The 15,417-nt window shown below is 47.4% G+C and overlaps 3 protein-coding genes across 3 annotated transcripts; 2 read left to right on the forward strand and 1 right to left on the reverse strand.

Annotated features, from left to right (window-relative positions):
• Positions 1 to 1,493: 1,493 nt before the first annotated feature.
• Positions 1,494 to 6,420, forward strand: ETH_00001500 (ATP-dependent nucleolar RNA helicase, putative; the record flags this gene model as incomplete). The annotated part of the gene is made up of 12 exons (XM_013377588.1): positions 1,494 to 2,033; positions 2,436 to 2,642; positions 3,037 to 3,372; positions 3,518 to 3,732; positions 3,881 to 3,977; positions 4,170 to 4,325; positions 4,597 to 4,700; positions 4,944 to 5,074; positions 5,276 to 5,487; positions 5,647 to 5,718; positions 5,941 to 6,062; positions 6,192 to 6,420. The coding sequence occupies 12 exons, from the start codon at positions 1,494 to 1,496 to the stop codon at positions 6,418 to 6,420; spliced, it is 2,421 nt and encodes an 806-aa protein (XP_013233042.1).
• A 1,379-nt stretch (positions 6,421 to 7,799) lies between these two features.
• Positions 7,800 to 11,445, reverse strand: ETH_00001505 (uncharacterized protein; the record flags this gene model as incomplete). The annotated part of the gene is made up of 8 exons (XM_013377589.1): positions 7,800 to 7,840; positions 7,946 to 8,046; positions 8,349 to 8,563; positions 8,791 to 8,965; positions 9,314 to 9,372; positions 9,657 to 9,720; positions 9,989 to 10,082; positions 10,644 to 11,445. 8 exons carry the CDS (start codon positions 11,443 to 11,445, stop codon positions 7,800 to 7,802), a joined length of 1,551 nt encoding a protein of 516 aa, XP_013233043.1.
• Positions 11,446 to 14,365: 2,920 nt separating this feature from the next.
• ETH_00001510 (uncharacterized protein) lies at positions 14,366 to 15,193 on the forward strand (the record flags this gene model as incomplete). Its single annotated transcript, XM_013377590.1, has 3 exons — positions 14,366 to 14,686; positions 14,781 to 14,852; positions 15,095 to 15,193. The coding sequence occupies 3 exons, from the start codon at positions 14,366 to 14,368 to the stop codon at positions 15,191 to 15,193; spliced, it is 492 nt and encodes a 163-aa protein (XP_013233044.1).
• Positions 15,194 to 15,417: the final 224 nt, after the last annotated feature.

A 15,417-nucleotide genomic window follows, 5' to 3' on the forward strand; every position in this document is an offset into this window, starting at 1 on the left:
TGATGAGAAGATGACGAGTATGAGCATCGCGGCGGCAGTTTTTGTTGCATGCTTTGCAGCTGATTACGGAAGGCATTTGTCTGACTGCTTTTCTCGGTTTTTTCCGGCGATTTTGCGCAAATTATTTTGTTTAATAGTTCTTTTTGTTTTATTTGTCTTTTAATTCAAACCCGCAGCGAAATGATGCACAACTTTGCTTCCTGAGGAGGTTTTTGCGCTGCGCCGTTCTGGCGCTGCGCGGAAGTTTCCACATCGGCTGAGGGCATCTGTCATAGTTACACTGATGCTGCGGTTGCTGCATGCATTTAAAAGTGTATTTATGATTAAAATATGTATTTTAATTTGTTGTTGTTTTACTTGTTTATTTGCTTTTGAGTCCTGGGGGTCGAAGAATGAGAAAGAATGAACTGATGACACGATGACGAGCATGAGCGACGGCCAGGCAGTTTTTGCCTTGGGAAGTCCCGTTGATTTGCTTGAGGCATTTGTCTGATTCCAAAAAGAAGACAACAGTAGTCAAATTTAGGGGGAATTGTTTCAAACTTTCGCAATTTTAGTTATTTTCTACAGTTCTAGCATTTATAATGAACATCAGGAACAATTTTCTGCAAAAGGTGGCTCAATCCAAATGCAGAATGGAAAAAAGTGAAACGGAAAAGGCAAGAATTCGCGTTCTCCCGGGTATTGGGTACTCACCGGTGAAGCTTATGAAACTTTCTGCACTATTTTTGCAAACTTCTACGAACAATTTTGAACAAACTTTTTTTAATTTCCTTTTTTTTTGGAGTGTTACGAAGTTCAATGTGGGGCCATGTAGACCTGTAGAGGGGTGTTGGGCTTGGTGTGGCGTGGGAGGGAAAGCTAGGGAGTTATTTAGGGGTGGGAGAATCTTGTGGGGTAGTTGTTAATTTAATTAGAGTTTAATTGAAATTTTGTTTTGTGAATTTGGGACACTTTTTACTCTTTGTTGAGTGCAGGAGAGTCCTGAAACATAGAAGATGAGCGTTGTGGGGAATCAGACCTTCACAATTTGTGATCCTGCTGGGACTTTTTGTTTTTCTTTTTCATTTCAATTTAAGTTACATTTTAAATTTGTTTTTACTTCTTATTCTTTTATTTTGTTGCGCAGAGTGAGGCGCTGCATGTGGGGCCCTGGCCCCATAGGCCAGCCACTGAGTGTGGCTGCAGCATTCTTGCTGTTCTTCCCACTTCTTAAACCCCTTATTTAAACTTATATAAAAGATTATTTGGGGAATTTTTCAGTATTTTTATCTGGGGCGGAACTGCAGGGTTTTTTGCAGGTTTCTGCCCCGACTTGAACTCGATTGAACTCCAAGGAGCTTCATTTCCCTTCAAAGTGTTAATTCGCTAGAAGGAACTTGTCTGTTGCGAAAAGTATTTCGAAAAAGTATTTAATTCAATTAATTCTTCTTGCAGAGGCCACGTGGAGCGGCCCGGCAGGCCTGGGATCTTCGAAACTGCCTGGAGGCATCATGAAGGGCTCTCAAGATTCGGAAAGCTGCAAACTTTCCGGCAGCAAACCAACAGAAGCAGAAGATTCCTCTCGAAAAAAGAAAAACAAAAGGAAAAACCTGTCTTCTGCTGCAGTCGAAGGAGAAAATCCCCGCATTTCCCCGGAGGATTCCAGTGGTGACCCTGAAGCAGTTTCGCAGCTTCCGGGGAAAGAAAACGGAACTTTTGATGCTAAATCCCAATCTCCATCGAAAAAAAGAAAAAGAATTAAAAACAATTCTTCTTTTGGGGAGAAAAAGGAGGGTGGAGGCGGCGAAGCTTCCGCAAAGAGCTCATCTTCAGCTGCAGCAACAGAAGAAGCAGCAGCACACGCGGAAGCCGATTCACCTTCAGCAGCAGCAGCAGCAGCAGAAGCTGAAGTTCTCGTCCACAAAAAAAGCGGAGTTATAGACACGTCGCAGACTTTTAAAGAGTTCGGAGCAGTTCATTTGGACAGGAGGCTTACCAAGGCCCTCATCGATGAACTCAAACTCCAGCATCCAACTCACGTGCAGGCCCAGGTACTGCTGCTGCTGCTGCTGCTATTCCTGCTGCTATTCCTGCTGCTGTTCCTGCTGCTGCTCCTGCTGCTGCTCATGCTGCTGCTCATGCTGCTGCTCATGCTGCTGCTCATGCTGCTGCTCCTGCTGCTGGTGCTGCTACTGCTGCTGCTGCTGCTGCTGCGACTCACGCACGGTTACTACGGTCACTCAGCAGCAGCAGCAGCAGCCGTTCTTGTGTGTCGGTTAAAGTAGTGAGTTGCTATCACATCATTTGCTTCTTTGCGTTTGCTGCTGGGGGTCTAGATAAGTGAGTTTTCTCGTGAAAGCTTTCGTTAATGATATTTTTGTTTATTAAAATGATATTTTTACCTCTTAAAACGATCTTTTTATTTTTTAAATTGTGTTTTGACTCTTTTTCAGGTTGTTCCTGTCGCTTTGAATGGCAAAGATTTGCTGATCGAGGGGAAGACAGGCAGCGGGAAGACGCTGGCGTACGTGCTGCCCTTGCTGCAGCGGCTGCTGCAGCTGCAGCAGCAGCAGCAGCAGCACCAGCAAGCTTCAGAAACGGCGGCGCTCCCTGATCTTTCAGGAATGGTTCTGGTCCCAACAAAAGAACTGTGCATTCAAGTAAGGAAAAACGTCGCAGCTTTCCTCGAGGCAAACAAAACCACAAAATTGAATGAGACCTTCGCGGAATAAAAGATAAAGAATGAAAAAAACATAATATATATTACAAATATATTCATATATATAGACAACTGCATGCAATGAGCTGCAGGTTTAAGGTGCAGCGAATGGCCACTTGTTCAAATGAATGGGTGAAACTTGAACTGAAAATCCCCACACTTTGCAGAATAGTTTTCTGCATTTTTTTTTGCAAATATTGCGAGTTTTCTGCTTTGGCGCTCTGGAGAAAATTGGGGCAGAAGGGGAGAAAAGGAGTTGGGATTTTTGGGAAAAAAAAGTTGGAATTTTGGCGAAAAAGAGTTGGAATTTTCTTATTAATGAATTATATGTGCAGGTACATGACGTTATAAAGAGTATGTTGAAGTACACAAGCGACATTTTGTCTGTTTCGCACACCGCCAGCCTCCCTGGAAACCCTGGAAAGCTGCTGGAGCTTCCCACCATAATGGTCGGAACCCCCACCGGCATTTTGCATTTTCTGAATAATATTCGGCGGCAGCAGCAGCAGTTTGAGTTGCAGTTGGGTCTGGAAGTTTTGGTTGTTGACGAGGCGGACTTGCTGTTCGCTTTCGGTTTTGAAAACGACACGAAAAGACTTCTTCAGCTCTTGCCGTCTACAGCAGCGCGGCACTACCAAACTATTCTCGTTTCCGCCACTCAGAACCACGAGGTGACTCTTTTTTTTATAAAAAGCAGTTCTGATTGTCAAAAATATCAGTTGTTATGATTAGAAAGATCAGTTTTGGAGGCATTTTCCCCGCTTCTGGAGATCTAGCAAGTGCTTGCCGCTGAACTCCTTTTGTATGCATTTGCAGCTTTCCCAGCTGCAGCATTTGATGCTGCACAAACCCCTCATTATCAAAATTGTGGAAGAAGAAGGAAGTCATGCAGACGGCAGCGCCGCCAGCTGCATTAGCGAGTTCTATTTCCAAGTCCCAACGGAGGCGGAGAAATGGCTGGTGGCGTACGCGTTTCTTCGGCTCGGCCTTGTGCCCCTCAAGTGCCTGGTGTTTTGCAAAGATGTTTCGAGGTGAGCTTTTGGATTTGGAGACATTTTGCCACTCGGGAGCGCTGAATATTTGAATATTCAAGAATATATTCATGGATTGGCTTGGATTTCTGATCCCTCGGCGCAGCCTGACGGCGGTTTCGTGTTTTCTTGCGAACATTTGATGCAGTGTCTACGCACTACGACTATTCCTTGACAGATTTGGAATAGCCAGCGGCGTTTTGAGTCCGACACTCCCGGTAGCAGCACGCGAACAGCAAATTCAGGTCAGCTTGCGAATGTGGCGTGCACCGTGGTAGCTGCTGCTGCTGCTATCTCACAGATGTAGAAGCATTCGGATGTTTGCAAAGAATGCATGGATTAGCCGATATGACGGCTCTTCTTTGAGTCAATACGTGTAATTTACGCTTTGTTGCTGGCATTGCGGAGTGTCGTTGCTGCGTCTGGTCTTGCTGCAGGCATTCAATCAGGGACTCATAGATATTCTCATCACGAATGACGGACAGTTCATGGAGGGAAAGAATCCGCCAGCAGACGGAGAGAGCTCTGGATCTGCTGAGGCTTCGGCGCCCACTCCGTCTACGGGGAAACGGCGACGAGAGGACCAAACTAAGGTAAGAAGACAATGAAAACGGCAAAATAATCTGAAACCGTCAAGAAATAAGCATTTTTGCCTGTGAAAACCGCGTTTGGATTATTAGTTGTCTCCTTTTTCCTGAATTTAAATGAAGCGCAACTTCATTTGATATGAGGGTTCACAATGAAACTTTCATTGGTTCGAAATGAGCGGACATAACTGACGGTACTCCGGCTGGGCATGCGCCAACGAGGCCCCCTGAGATTCCATTTTCTGGAAAACGAGATAACTATTTGTTTTTTCTACAGGCGAAGGACTCAGAGTTCGCCGGACATAGAGGACTGGACATGCAGGGCGTTGCATGTGTGTTTAACTTCGACGCACCCAGCAGTCTGAAGTCTTATATTCACAGGTGAGCAACCCTTTTCAGGTCTTGGTTTCGTTTATTAACGTTCTTAAGAGCAACAATGCCCAATCGGAGTGCCTGTGATCATTAGAAAAGCTTTCAGCTTTTGGAGTGGTTGGGATTGCGCCTTTCATTCTCCTCACCACTCTTTCTGAAACCAGTGCTAGCGAGAACTGCGCACTTGAATACGTAGACAGGCATATAAATAGAAAAATAATTTGTGCTTTCTCTTGCTGCGGTGAAACCCAGAATTGGCCGGACTGGGCGTGGGGGCTCTATGGGAGTTGCAGTTACTCTCATAGACGCATCCCAGGAGCAGCAGCAGCTGCTTCTGCAGCAGCTGCTCACAGTTCGGAGGGCTCCCGGATCGAATTGCAGCAGTGGGTCTTCTGTATACCGCAGGCAGCTGATTTTCAAATGCTGCGCACTTTTGCACAGCTGTTGCTGCACAGGGCGTGCATGGATCAGCATAGCTCCGCATAAGAGATGCGTGAGAGTGACCTGTTTGCCAGCTTCGGCAGTTTAAATAATTAAACAACTAGACATTTTTTGTTGGTGCGGTGCTGTGTCTGTGTTCTCAGCGCTTACGCCGTTGTCGCTGCAGCTGCAAGATGTTGAGTGCTTCCGCTACAGAGTTGAGGACGTGAGGCGGGGCATCACAAAACGCGTCATTGCCGCTGCCGTTGCGCGCGATTTGCAGCAGCAGCTGCTGAATTCTGGAAAGCTGAAGGAGTTCTTCGAGAGAAACCCGAGAGACAGAGACGTGCTGAAGCGGGCATGCAAGCAGCTTAAGGTACGGCAGGCTGGTGTTCACAGTAATCCACATATGGGCCACCTTCCACGAAGTCCACTCTCTTCAATCCGATTTAATAGCCAAGATTTGCGGCAAAAGGTGGCCGCAGCTTTACAGAGAAGTGAGAGGCAGCAGTGGAAGCCTGCTTTTTTTCTGCAGGAAATTAATGTCTCAAAGGGTCCTTTAGGACATCTGCCAGATTACCTTTTGTCTCAGACGCAGCCAACACAAGTGAGTGATAATGAAGGAACTGCCAAGAAACGAATGAGAGACTTCCTGTAATTGTGTGTCTGTGTGGAAAAATTGCAGCTGAGATTTCATTTTCGCACTCGAGCTTTTGACGTGCTCATGTGAAATACTTTCTCGCTGCCTTTGCCAATAAACGAAATTAAGTGTACAAATCCCATGCAAGGAAGACATCAACAAGTGGCCGTTTTGTTTTTCTTTTTGCAGATGACTGCTGTACAACTGGCAATCCAGCAGCAGGCAGCCGAAACAGCAGACAAGAAGGGGCCATACAGGAGTTCACATCGCCACCCTGTTACTGATCCACTGAAGACTTTCAGAGCAGCAGTGTAGGCATTCATCTGGAGCCCATGTTGCTTCTTTGCACACTGAAGCACTGCATGGATGCATAAGTGATTCAATTTTAACCAGCAGCTTTGCCCAACTGCGTGGATCAGTTTCTGAGTTGTCTGCTGCAGGTCCCGTGGCGCTGCCACAGGGAAGCGCAGGCCACTGAGGCCGAAGATAAATCGGCAGACGCAGCTCGCTAGAATGCCGAAGCATCCAGATGAAGTGGCCCCAGAAGCCCTGCCTGCAACTTCTGGGAGAAAGATATGGAAGCTCAGGCACAACAAGCGAGTGGCTGTGAAGGGACCCAAGGGCAACTTCCTCAGGAAGCGAAGCGTCAAAGGTCTCCGCAAGAAGTGACCAGCATGGCCGTAGCTCGACTCTGGTTTTCTAGGTTTTCGCTTCAAGTCTTAGTCACGCAAGTTTCTGCTGAGCTGCTGACGAGCGTTCTAAGGCGTAGCTTGCGAAAACTGCGAGTCGAATTGCCATGTGTCCATTCCTTGGCAGAAGGATCAACAAAAAACTATTTCAATGTGTTTTGTCTCGCATGAGCTCCTAGCATATATGTAGAGGGGAAGAATGTGTCCTCTGTAGCCAGGCAGCAGTCAAGCGTTTGCCTATATTGATATTCAGCCAGGTAAATATACTTGTGCGATTGGTGGCGCAAACTGTACACCGCTGTTGTACACCGCTGTTGTCCCTGTCGGAATGCAACTAGCTACATGGATAGAGCCTTTCACGCTACACGAGAGTTCACCTCTACCAAATAATGCCTGCCTGCTTCGAAATGTATGCGCCGCCTGCGCAATGGCAAACACATATTTAATCAGACTGGCAGCTTGGAGTGCACCGGTTTGATAGGAGGATTCATATTTTAAAATTGCGAAGGCCTTCTTTGATGACCAGAGCTCCAGCCTTTGCATAGGTCTCCAGCAGCATTTTGGAGGACGTGTGTCTCATGACCGCCTGAACGCAAAGAAAGAGCCCTAGGGGGTATACTGTCTATGACGGTGCCAACCAAAGCCTATTGCACCACATGCTCGTCCGAAGTAAATTGAAATAGCAACACAAGATTTTAAGTGCACAGCTAAACAGCCACGGTGCGGGAGAAGGACGGGAATGCAGCCATGCTTTTAAGTTTGTTTGGCAATTTTATCTAAAAAAAGGTAAAGATGACAAGCTTATGGAAGCAACATATCCACTGCGCATGGAAGTCAATACTCACCTGCGCAACTGGCAGTGGAACTGGCGGGTTCGAAGTAGCTGCAATCGTTGCAAATGAGTGCCTATGGGGCAGCAACACAAGGTGGAGAATATCATTTGCTCGCATAATGTGGTGAACTGCAAATGGCCAGTCAACAGCAGGTGATAAAAAGCCATGAGGCTACTGCTACTGCACAACCATTTTACATCTGCAGCGCTCAGCAGCGAAGCAAGAAGACGCCTGGTACCGCTTCTAATAATTCCGGGCAAAGAGACTACATTATACTCATATTTAATTGACTTATTGATTCGCACGCCTAATTAAGCATCTAAATTTGTGATGTTCCAGTTTCCATTCCTCGTTACCTCAGTATGTATGGAAATATCCGACGGGGCTCTCCACACTTTGTTTCGTCAATGCCTGCTCTATAAACGCACAAACCCACCGCAGCACGATGGGTGAACATGAAAAGCCCGGCTATTTCAAAATTGTCACTTCTTTCCACAACTGGGTGTAAACACTCGCGGCCTCTTCCTTACCGCTGCGCCGCTGCCTGTAAAGCCTTCTTGAAGGATCCTGTGCAAAGCGGCAGGAGCAGAATAGCTGCCAAGTTCCTTTACCAGCGCAGCTCTATGGATTGTTGCAGACAAGCACTCTGAAGCAATTAAAATCTGTCCTTACGAATCGGCGTCTTCTTCTCTAACTTCGCCCGGCTCTCCGCCGTTCGTATTCCCTCCGCGTAAAAGCATAGCCCGCTTGTAGGTTTTCCTTCTTCCTCCCACCTAAAATCCAAGTTATGCACAGGACAAACTGACGAATAGTTGCACATGTTAAAAAATGGCCACACAATATAGTTGGAGCTGCAAAGGCTTTTACTTCACCTGCGCTTAAAAGCATGCAAGCATTGTTTGACACTCACTGTGCATGAATACATTGTACAGGCAAGCACATTGCGTACATTTTAGGCTGTAGTCTGGCAGCCAAGTACATCCTGCTCGCTGCATATGCAAGTTGTGCACTGCATGCAAGAAACGGATAAATCTATAGCAAGAAGGGGTAAAGTCCTCTGTCTAGAGAAACGTACCACCGCATCAACTCTCTCCCTGCAAGATTAGTGAGGGGAATGGCGGCTGCTGATGCGGCTGTCTTTGAGCCACGGATCGTCGCCGTCATTTCATTCATGTTCACGTCTTCCCATCGCATAGACAAAATCTCCGAAGGCCGGAGACCCGCGCCAATTCCAACAGCGAATAAGGCACAGTGCATGGTGTTCGGCGTAGCAGCCAGCAGCAGATAAACCTGAAGGGTCGAGGGCAGAAGCAAACGCATAACCAAATACAGCTACAAATTTTCAAACGAATAATATAGGACTAATGTGAGACAAAATCTAAAAACTGATAGCCGAACGCAGCTATGCAATCCCAAAAAGATAACATGGACTAAATAGATCTTGATGAGTTCATTTGACACCCGCTCCCCATCAAACCTAGATTGACAGGCGCAGGGAGCGTGATAATTTAGCGCACCTCTTCAGCTGTTAAAGGCACAGAAACGAGGGTTCGTTTCGTACAGCCTCTTATTTTGCGAAAGGGGTGAATGCTCTCAAGACGGCGGGTGTGCACTGCATATTTCAGCGCAGCTAAATACGCAACCTGATGCAGCACCTGGGTGCGCGGAGAGCAGCTGCGCTTCTTTAGTACCCTAAAGCAAACAAAACAAGACCGGAAAAAAAAAAGCGAAAGTGCATGCGGCAGCAGGACGAGGTACATGAAATCGAGCGGATACACGCAGAAGAGCAAGTCCGTGTGTACATGCAAGGCATAGCAAACGCAAGTGGGGCTGGATGCTTCGGAAAAATAGCTTTAGCGTGCTAAGAAGCGAACTAAACTGCAGTGGCAAGCTCGGACGTGCGGTGTACATCGGAAATACATCATACGTTCGCAAGCCGTGGCGCGCTTCCATGCAGGTGTGCTATAGCAGAGCAAATTCTATAAGGCATCAAAGGATAATGCTCTAATTTTTAATAAAGTAAAAGCCGAAAAGCTTTACCCTAAATACTTCTCCCAAACTGCCGATGAAAGATTCGCAACAGGAACGTCCCCAATCACCTGCGCATAGAGCAAGGATTCCTAGCAACGCTTTGAGCAGCACAGTTCTACACCAGTCATAATATTTCGGCCTTAGCGCCAAAATCAAAAACATCGAAAACGAAAGCAGCGATGGGGAGCACTTAAAGAGCAACGCTCTCAACAAAAGCAAGAAGAGAACTCGCAGCTGTACAAACAGGGTCCTCAGCTTCATAGACAAGCTCGTCCCCAAGAGTTGAAACAACTCCACCAGCACAGACGAGCAACAGAGAGCAAAATCAACAATGAAACTAGCAGCAGCGAACCTGCAAAATGGACTGCCAGAAGCCTCGCTCAACTCGCATTGTGTTGCTCCCTACTTCCTGTTCTCTGAAATGCGCAGCAAACAGAGTCGCAGCGGACATGGGCGTCTAATATTCAGTTGTGAGTAGAGTTCCAGACACTCCCAGGATAAATGGACAAAGAGCAAGGAGGATAAGGCTAGCTCATGTGTTTTAGTCCCTTTGAGCTCTCCAACTATGACTGCCCACAAATGCTCCTGAAGAAACTTTTCCCTTCTAAACAGGTCAGCTTGACGCAGCTACATCCCATCGTGAACTGCTTTACATTCAAACAGCTTTCATTTTCCTTTTCTCACCTGACGGGCCAAAATGCTTTTTCAACGAACTCCCTCAATGTCTCTTGGCCTAGAACGTTGATTGTAGCGCCGCACTTGGAGCAAAAACGCGCCTCTGAGTCCAACGGCAAAGAAAACAACGGACACCAAATGCAGCCTCAGCCTCAGCCCGCTCGCAGCCACAGCAGCAGCACAAGTTCTCAAACAAAAGGCACTATCAGCGGCACACCACGCAGCTCAAAAGTTTCAGTACAAAGAAACAGCCAAAAGTATGGCCCTGGAATGTCAGTTATCGCATTTGGCTACGCGAAAAATCTTCTGTACTGTAAATGATTGGGAGAGGAATTCGTGCGTCACTTGGTGAACTGAAGTCCTACACATTATCTGTTGCTGGCTTTGTGAAATGAGCCAACTAAGTACTTGCAGCTCTCTTCTAGGGACGAGAATGATTGATTATGCAACAATTAACTTTTGCAAACCGGATGTTTCCACCCATAGCAGCAAGCACATGCAGACTGTTGACCACAATCGTACTTCACTATATCTACCGGGGATTGAAGCGGCGCAAACTAGCAGAAATGTGCAAATTTAACTTGTGCTTGTGCATACATGGCCAGGGAAATGTGCGAATTTAACTTGTTTTTGTGCATGCATGGCCACTTATTCATGTGCTCACTGCTAGACAGTCGGTGGTTACATCTGTGGCATCGGCTGGGGGTTGGTTTTTCGGAGGAAGCTCCTACCGGCAGCTCAGCTGTTCCCTCTGCCTCATCCTGAGCCTGCTGCTGCTGCTGCTGCATAAAGCCATTCTGTTCCGCCGCATAAGCCAGAATCTTCTGAGTTGGGGCCACCGCCAACAGCCTCTCTATCAATTCACTTCTAGTGCCTTTGCTGGGCAGCTGCATTTTCCTACAGGCCGTGCGGAGGCCAGTGATTGGAACGCCACAAAATCCATCTTTATTAGATAAATCCGGCAAAGAAGTTGACTCAGCAGCACCAGCATCTTCCAGCAAAACGGGTGTGTCTGAAGCTACACGGGCTGTTGCTTGGCTGCCTTTTTGACCCGAGACGCGGTTACTCTCACTTTTTATTGCAGAGGGTGCTGAAATTTCTGCTTCTCTTTGCACCTGGCCACGTTTTCTTTTTGGCTTTGACGCCGCAGCTCTGTTTCCATCCGCAGGTAACGCTGCTGCTTCAACTGCTGGTCTTTTTGCTGTTGAGGCTGTCTTTGTCCGACTTGTTGTTGCATTTAGGCTGTAAGAAAACACAAGAGATCGGGGGGCTGCAGATGTGAAGCAAAAGCAGGTCTTTCTTTGTGCTTCTTTTCCAGCAGCCACAACCAAGTGCTGCCCCAGGAGCAGCCCAGGTAAGCCCCGCCCGCTGTTGCCTTTGGTCCAAACCGCTAGACTGGCGGCCTCCGAATTGTGCACAAGACAGAGGAGAAAGCCAAGGAGAAAGACGGCAAGCCTGCATTTCATCTTTGTTTGTTAGCTTCATCCTAGACTTGAACGACTGGAGCGAACCACCGTACAGAACTGGGCAACTTTCAGCCCTCGGCGTTTTCTAACTAGCATCATCAGCCCTTCCCGCAGCCCCTTCTTTGCTCATTGAAGCTGCACACCCGAATGGTTTCGCCTTCGCAGAGACATACCTATTACGTGTCCACAGACACTTGCTGCGGCCATGCTCATGAGTCTAGCAGCTGGACTTCGGTCTCCTGCTCTACAGTAGCGCCGCAGAGAAACTCATATTTAGGCTTTTGTTGGTGCTGCGCTTCGAAAGATGAACTCCCTGCAGAGAAAGAGGTGTTGATGTTGTTGAGCGCTGCGTCCAAATATCGTGTGTCTGCACAACGCTCGAAAGGGCAGGAGAAACTGAGCTTTGTGCCTCTTTGCTGGATGTTACAGTGGATTCAAAAGTATACGAACTCCCTGCAGTCACTAGCCTTTGCGGAATTAGGCGCGGAAGGAGGACCACGGCAATGAACTCAGGAGACGAGATCAAGAACCTAAATGCAACATGAGGCGACGCGGCGGGAGATACACAAGAAAATCGAGACTGTGTACTCTTTGTTTATATGATTTTTCGATTTCTTCTTTGAAATAACGTCAGCGAGAGGCTTATCTGCAAGAATGGGGGGCCGCTTCAAAGGCTGGAGCAGACAGTTATTAGACTGCTACCAGATGACCCTGCTAAAGGCACAGCGCCTGCGCAGGAAGCTCAACCTCAAAGTACCAGTTTTTTGAATACTTTTTGCATATTTCAAAATTAATGATTTATTTTCTCAATTTTGTCAGGAAAACACGCCAGATTCTTCGGCCCGCCAGTAAAAGTGGCCATCCCACCCACGTCGAAGCTCATATGGCTTAGGTGGACTGATGGAACCTGTAGAAGTTACAGGTCGTCTGCCCGCTAGGACGACTCTGCCTGTTTAACTATAAGTGATATATCTTACCTCTGTAGTCTCTCGCTGGATCACGCACTGCTTCGCAGTGAAGAGACAGCAACAGATGGTTGTCTCGGTGTTTCCCCGCACATTTGTTGTTCGGCTTCGATATCTTTGGCCGCTACTTGAGCAAAAGGCAGCACCGTTGAGCGGTATGTGCAGCAGTGCAACAACACCTGTGGCCATGGAAAAAAAAGGAGCAATCGATACATAAAGATATACGCGCATCGGCATGCCTCTGCCACTGCTTGCAGAATCATAAACACTGCATTTTCTAGCAGACGCCTCACCAATTCTACAGAGAGGCAGTAAAGTGTGTGGTAGGAATGCGCAGTGGGAAACTTGATCTCGGTGCATGAGGGTGCCTTGAGTAACTACGAAAGGAGAGTCGAATTTCGTATTCGCGCTTCAGACGCAGTCGCATGAGTTCGCTTAATGTTCCTGATCTCCCCTAAACAGACCTGAAAAAGAATTTCTTTAGAGAGCCAAAATCCGTGTCGGTACTGGCTTGCGAAGTTTTCTGCTTACATGCTATCTCTCAATTGAAGACGACTACAATTACATTTGCATCTAAATGTATCCATTAAGTCTCCCACTCATTTCAACTGCAAGTGAAAATAACTAAGTGGCCCAATGCAATTTGATGTTTTGTTTGTTTGTCGTATCATTCTGGTGTGAGCTTGCAGTAGCCAACAGAATGCCCAGCAACTACGCTTTCTCTTTTACCGGCAGGATGAAATTGCTCTTTGTCCACGTTTTTTTGTTACACTGGCTTGTGAACAGCAAGCAAAATGAGAGCCGCAACAGTTTTTCTTTCACACTTAAGGGAGGCAACTGCTTATCTTCCGCTCCTTTGACTATGCTGGCTGGCCCACAGCCAAAGAATATTAAGAAATACTGTATCAACGTGAAATTCAATTTTGCCCCGCAGGAATATTGCTCCTGCTCTTGAGATCTGCGTTCATCTCATCAGTGTGTGGCAGTTACGCTGCCGGGTGGTGAGGTAAATATTGATATGCCAATGTTGACTCACCAGAGAGATTCACTGCCTCCTTTAAAAGCAGTTCCATTGTGCGTGTATCATTTGAGCGTGCTTTTTGAGCCAATGCAGGCGTCACTTCAAGTGCCTTCAGCCCCACACCAGCTTCCTATGATCTTCAGTGTCTCTCTGGCAGTTGAAACGGAGTTATCTACCGCAGTACCCCCTGATCATGCCTCGAGATAACGGCACAGAAGTGAAACGTAAAGTTTTTAACGCCACAAGTATATTCAACGGGCAGGTTGACCGTTAGATCAGAGCTTTTTGGCTCAGTCACCCATGTCCCTTGCGGTGCACATCTACAGTCTTCCCACCGGGCGTGATTTGCGTGCCTAACGCAGATTATAGAGGCAAAAGGCCCAGTCTGCAACAAGTGGCCCGTTACTGGAAGCTATTAAATATTCTTTCGAACAATAGTTGCGGAAGGATCTATGGGCGAAAAAAGGAAAAGCGTTACGCTGCTGTTAACTGCGGACAGCAGAGGTGAAAGTCGCCTCCTACCAAACTACTTTGCTGCCTTCCACTAATTTTTCACTATTTTTAAGGAAAATTCAATAAAATGAGACCTTTCTGATACCAGAGGCAATGCGGCGCCAAAGCACACTAAAGGCAGATACTATCTTTGCCAACAGAGCCAGCGGCTCTTCCATCCTTGTTGACCAGTTGCAGTTCGTTCAGAGGCATGCGTCTGATTTGTAAGACTTCGCCAGCAAACAAATAGCAGGTTTGGGGTTTGTTGCTGTGGTTTAGCATAAAGGAATCCTTAAAGGTGAAACATTAGTGAACTAAGTGGCTAGCGGAGTTTTTGCGTCTCACGGAGCAGCCTCGTTCTTGCAGCAACTGCTCAGGGAGGTGTCCTCGCCTACTAGCTCCTGTACCTTTTGCTTTTACCCCTGTGAAAATTTAAGAAACGATGGTCGGTCGCTATCCCGTGATTGCCTTTCTTTTGGTTTCACTGCTGTGGGGAAGTTGCCTCTGCTCGGCCTTGGACCGTTCGGCATCGCCTGCTTTGACACAGGCCGTTAAAGACAAAGTTTCCGAGCCCGTGAAAAGGCCGCCGTCTGCAGAAGCAGCCGATAGGCCAATCCCTCAAGTGAAGGCTAGCGAGGGAATACGAGAACAGAGGCTGCCTGCGCGCCCTCTCTTGAAGAGGCCTAAGACGTGGGCTGTATTGTTTGCTGTTCTGGGACTCGCCCTGGCCCTGGGATACTCCGCGACCGCTCTCAACACTGCGGTGAGCAAGATCTACATGTCCTCGCAAACACTGTAGTCTTTACTCGACACGTCTGTGGAAGGAATCTTCTTGTGCATCACTTGGTGGCGCGCAGCATGAACCGGACACCGTAGATGAAGACAGCAGCGACGAGGAGGACGAAGACATAACCTGGAAATCAGGAAGAGTAAGGCCCCGAGGTCACGCCGTGAGCAGTGAATGGGGCCGAAATTCCACGACGTCTACGCTGCTTTCTCGAGAATAGTTCTTTTGCAGTTTATAGTTTTTTGCAGAAAAAAGCTTTCCAGCTGCCATTTTCTATCCCACATGCTCCAGGGAGGAAGATCAAGACAGCGCCTACACATCTCGTTCCCCTCAGCGAAATTTCCCTCTCCGCGCGTTCCACCGTGTGCTTATTGATCCACTCAGACTGCGACATTTTACGATGTAATTGACGGGCCATCAAGCTCCAAGGAGTCTCAGCCGCTTCTCAAGAATGAAAAGGCCAAAAGTCCGGTGTGTTACTAGGAGACAACTGTTAATGGCTGACTTGCAGTCGAAGCCATCATAAAAACCAGCATGCATTCCCACAACTTGAGGTCCTGAGGAGCAGGGCTCTCGCTTGAACTAGTCTAGATGTGCCATTTACCTGAATGCAGCCTTTGCAGGGTCTTTCCATACAGGTCACAGTGCATTGGTGTCTCATTTATTCTGGCAGCGTCTGCGCACGATTTTCTTGCCTGAAATGCGTT

The sequence above is a fragment of the Eimeria tenella genome, genomic scaffold, assembly GCF_000499545.2.
Source record: "Eimeria tenella Houghton genomic scaffold, Eth_scaff56, whole genome shotgun sequence".
NCBI lineage: Eukaryota > Apicomplexa > Conoidasida > Eucoccidiorida > Eimeriidae > Eimeria > Eimeria tenella.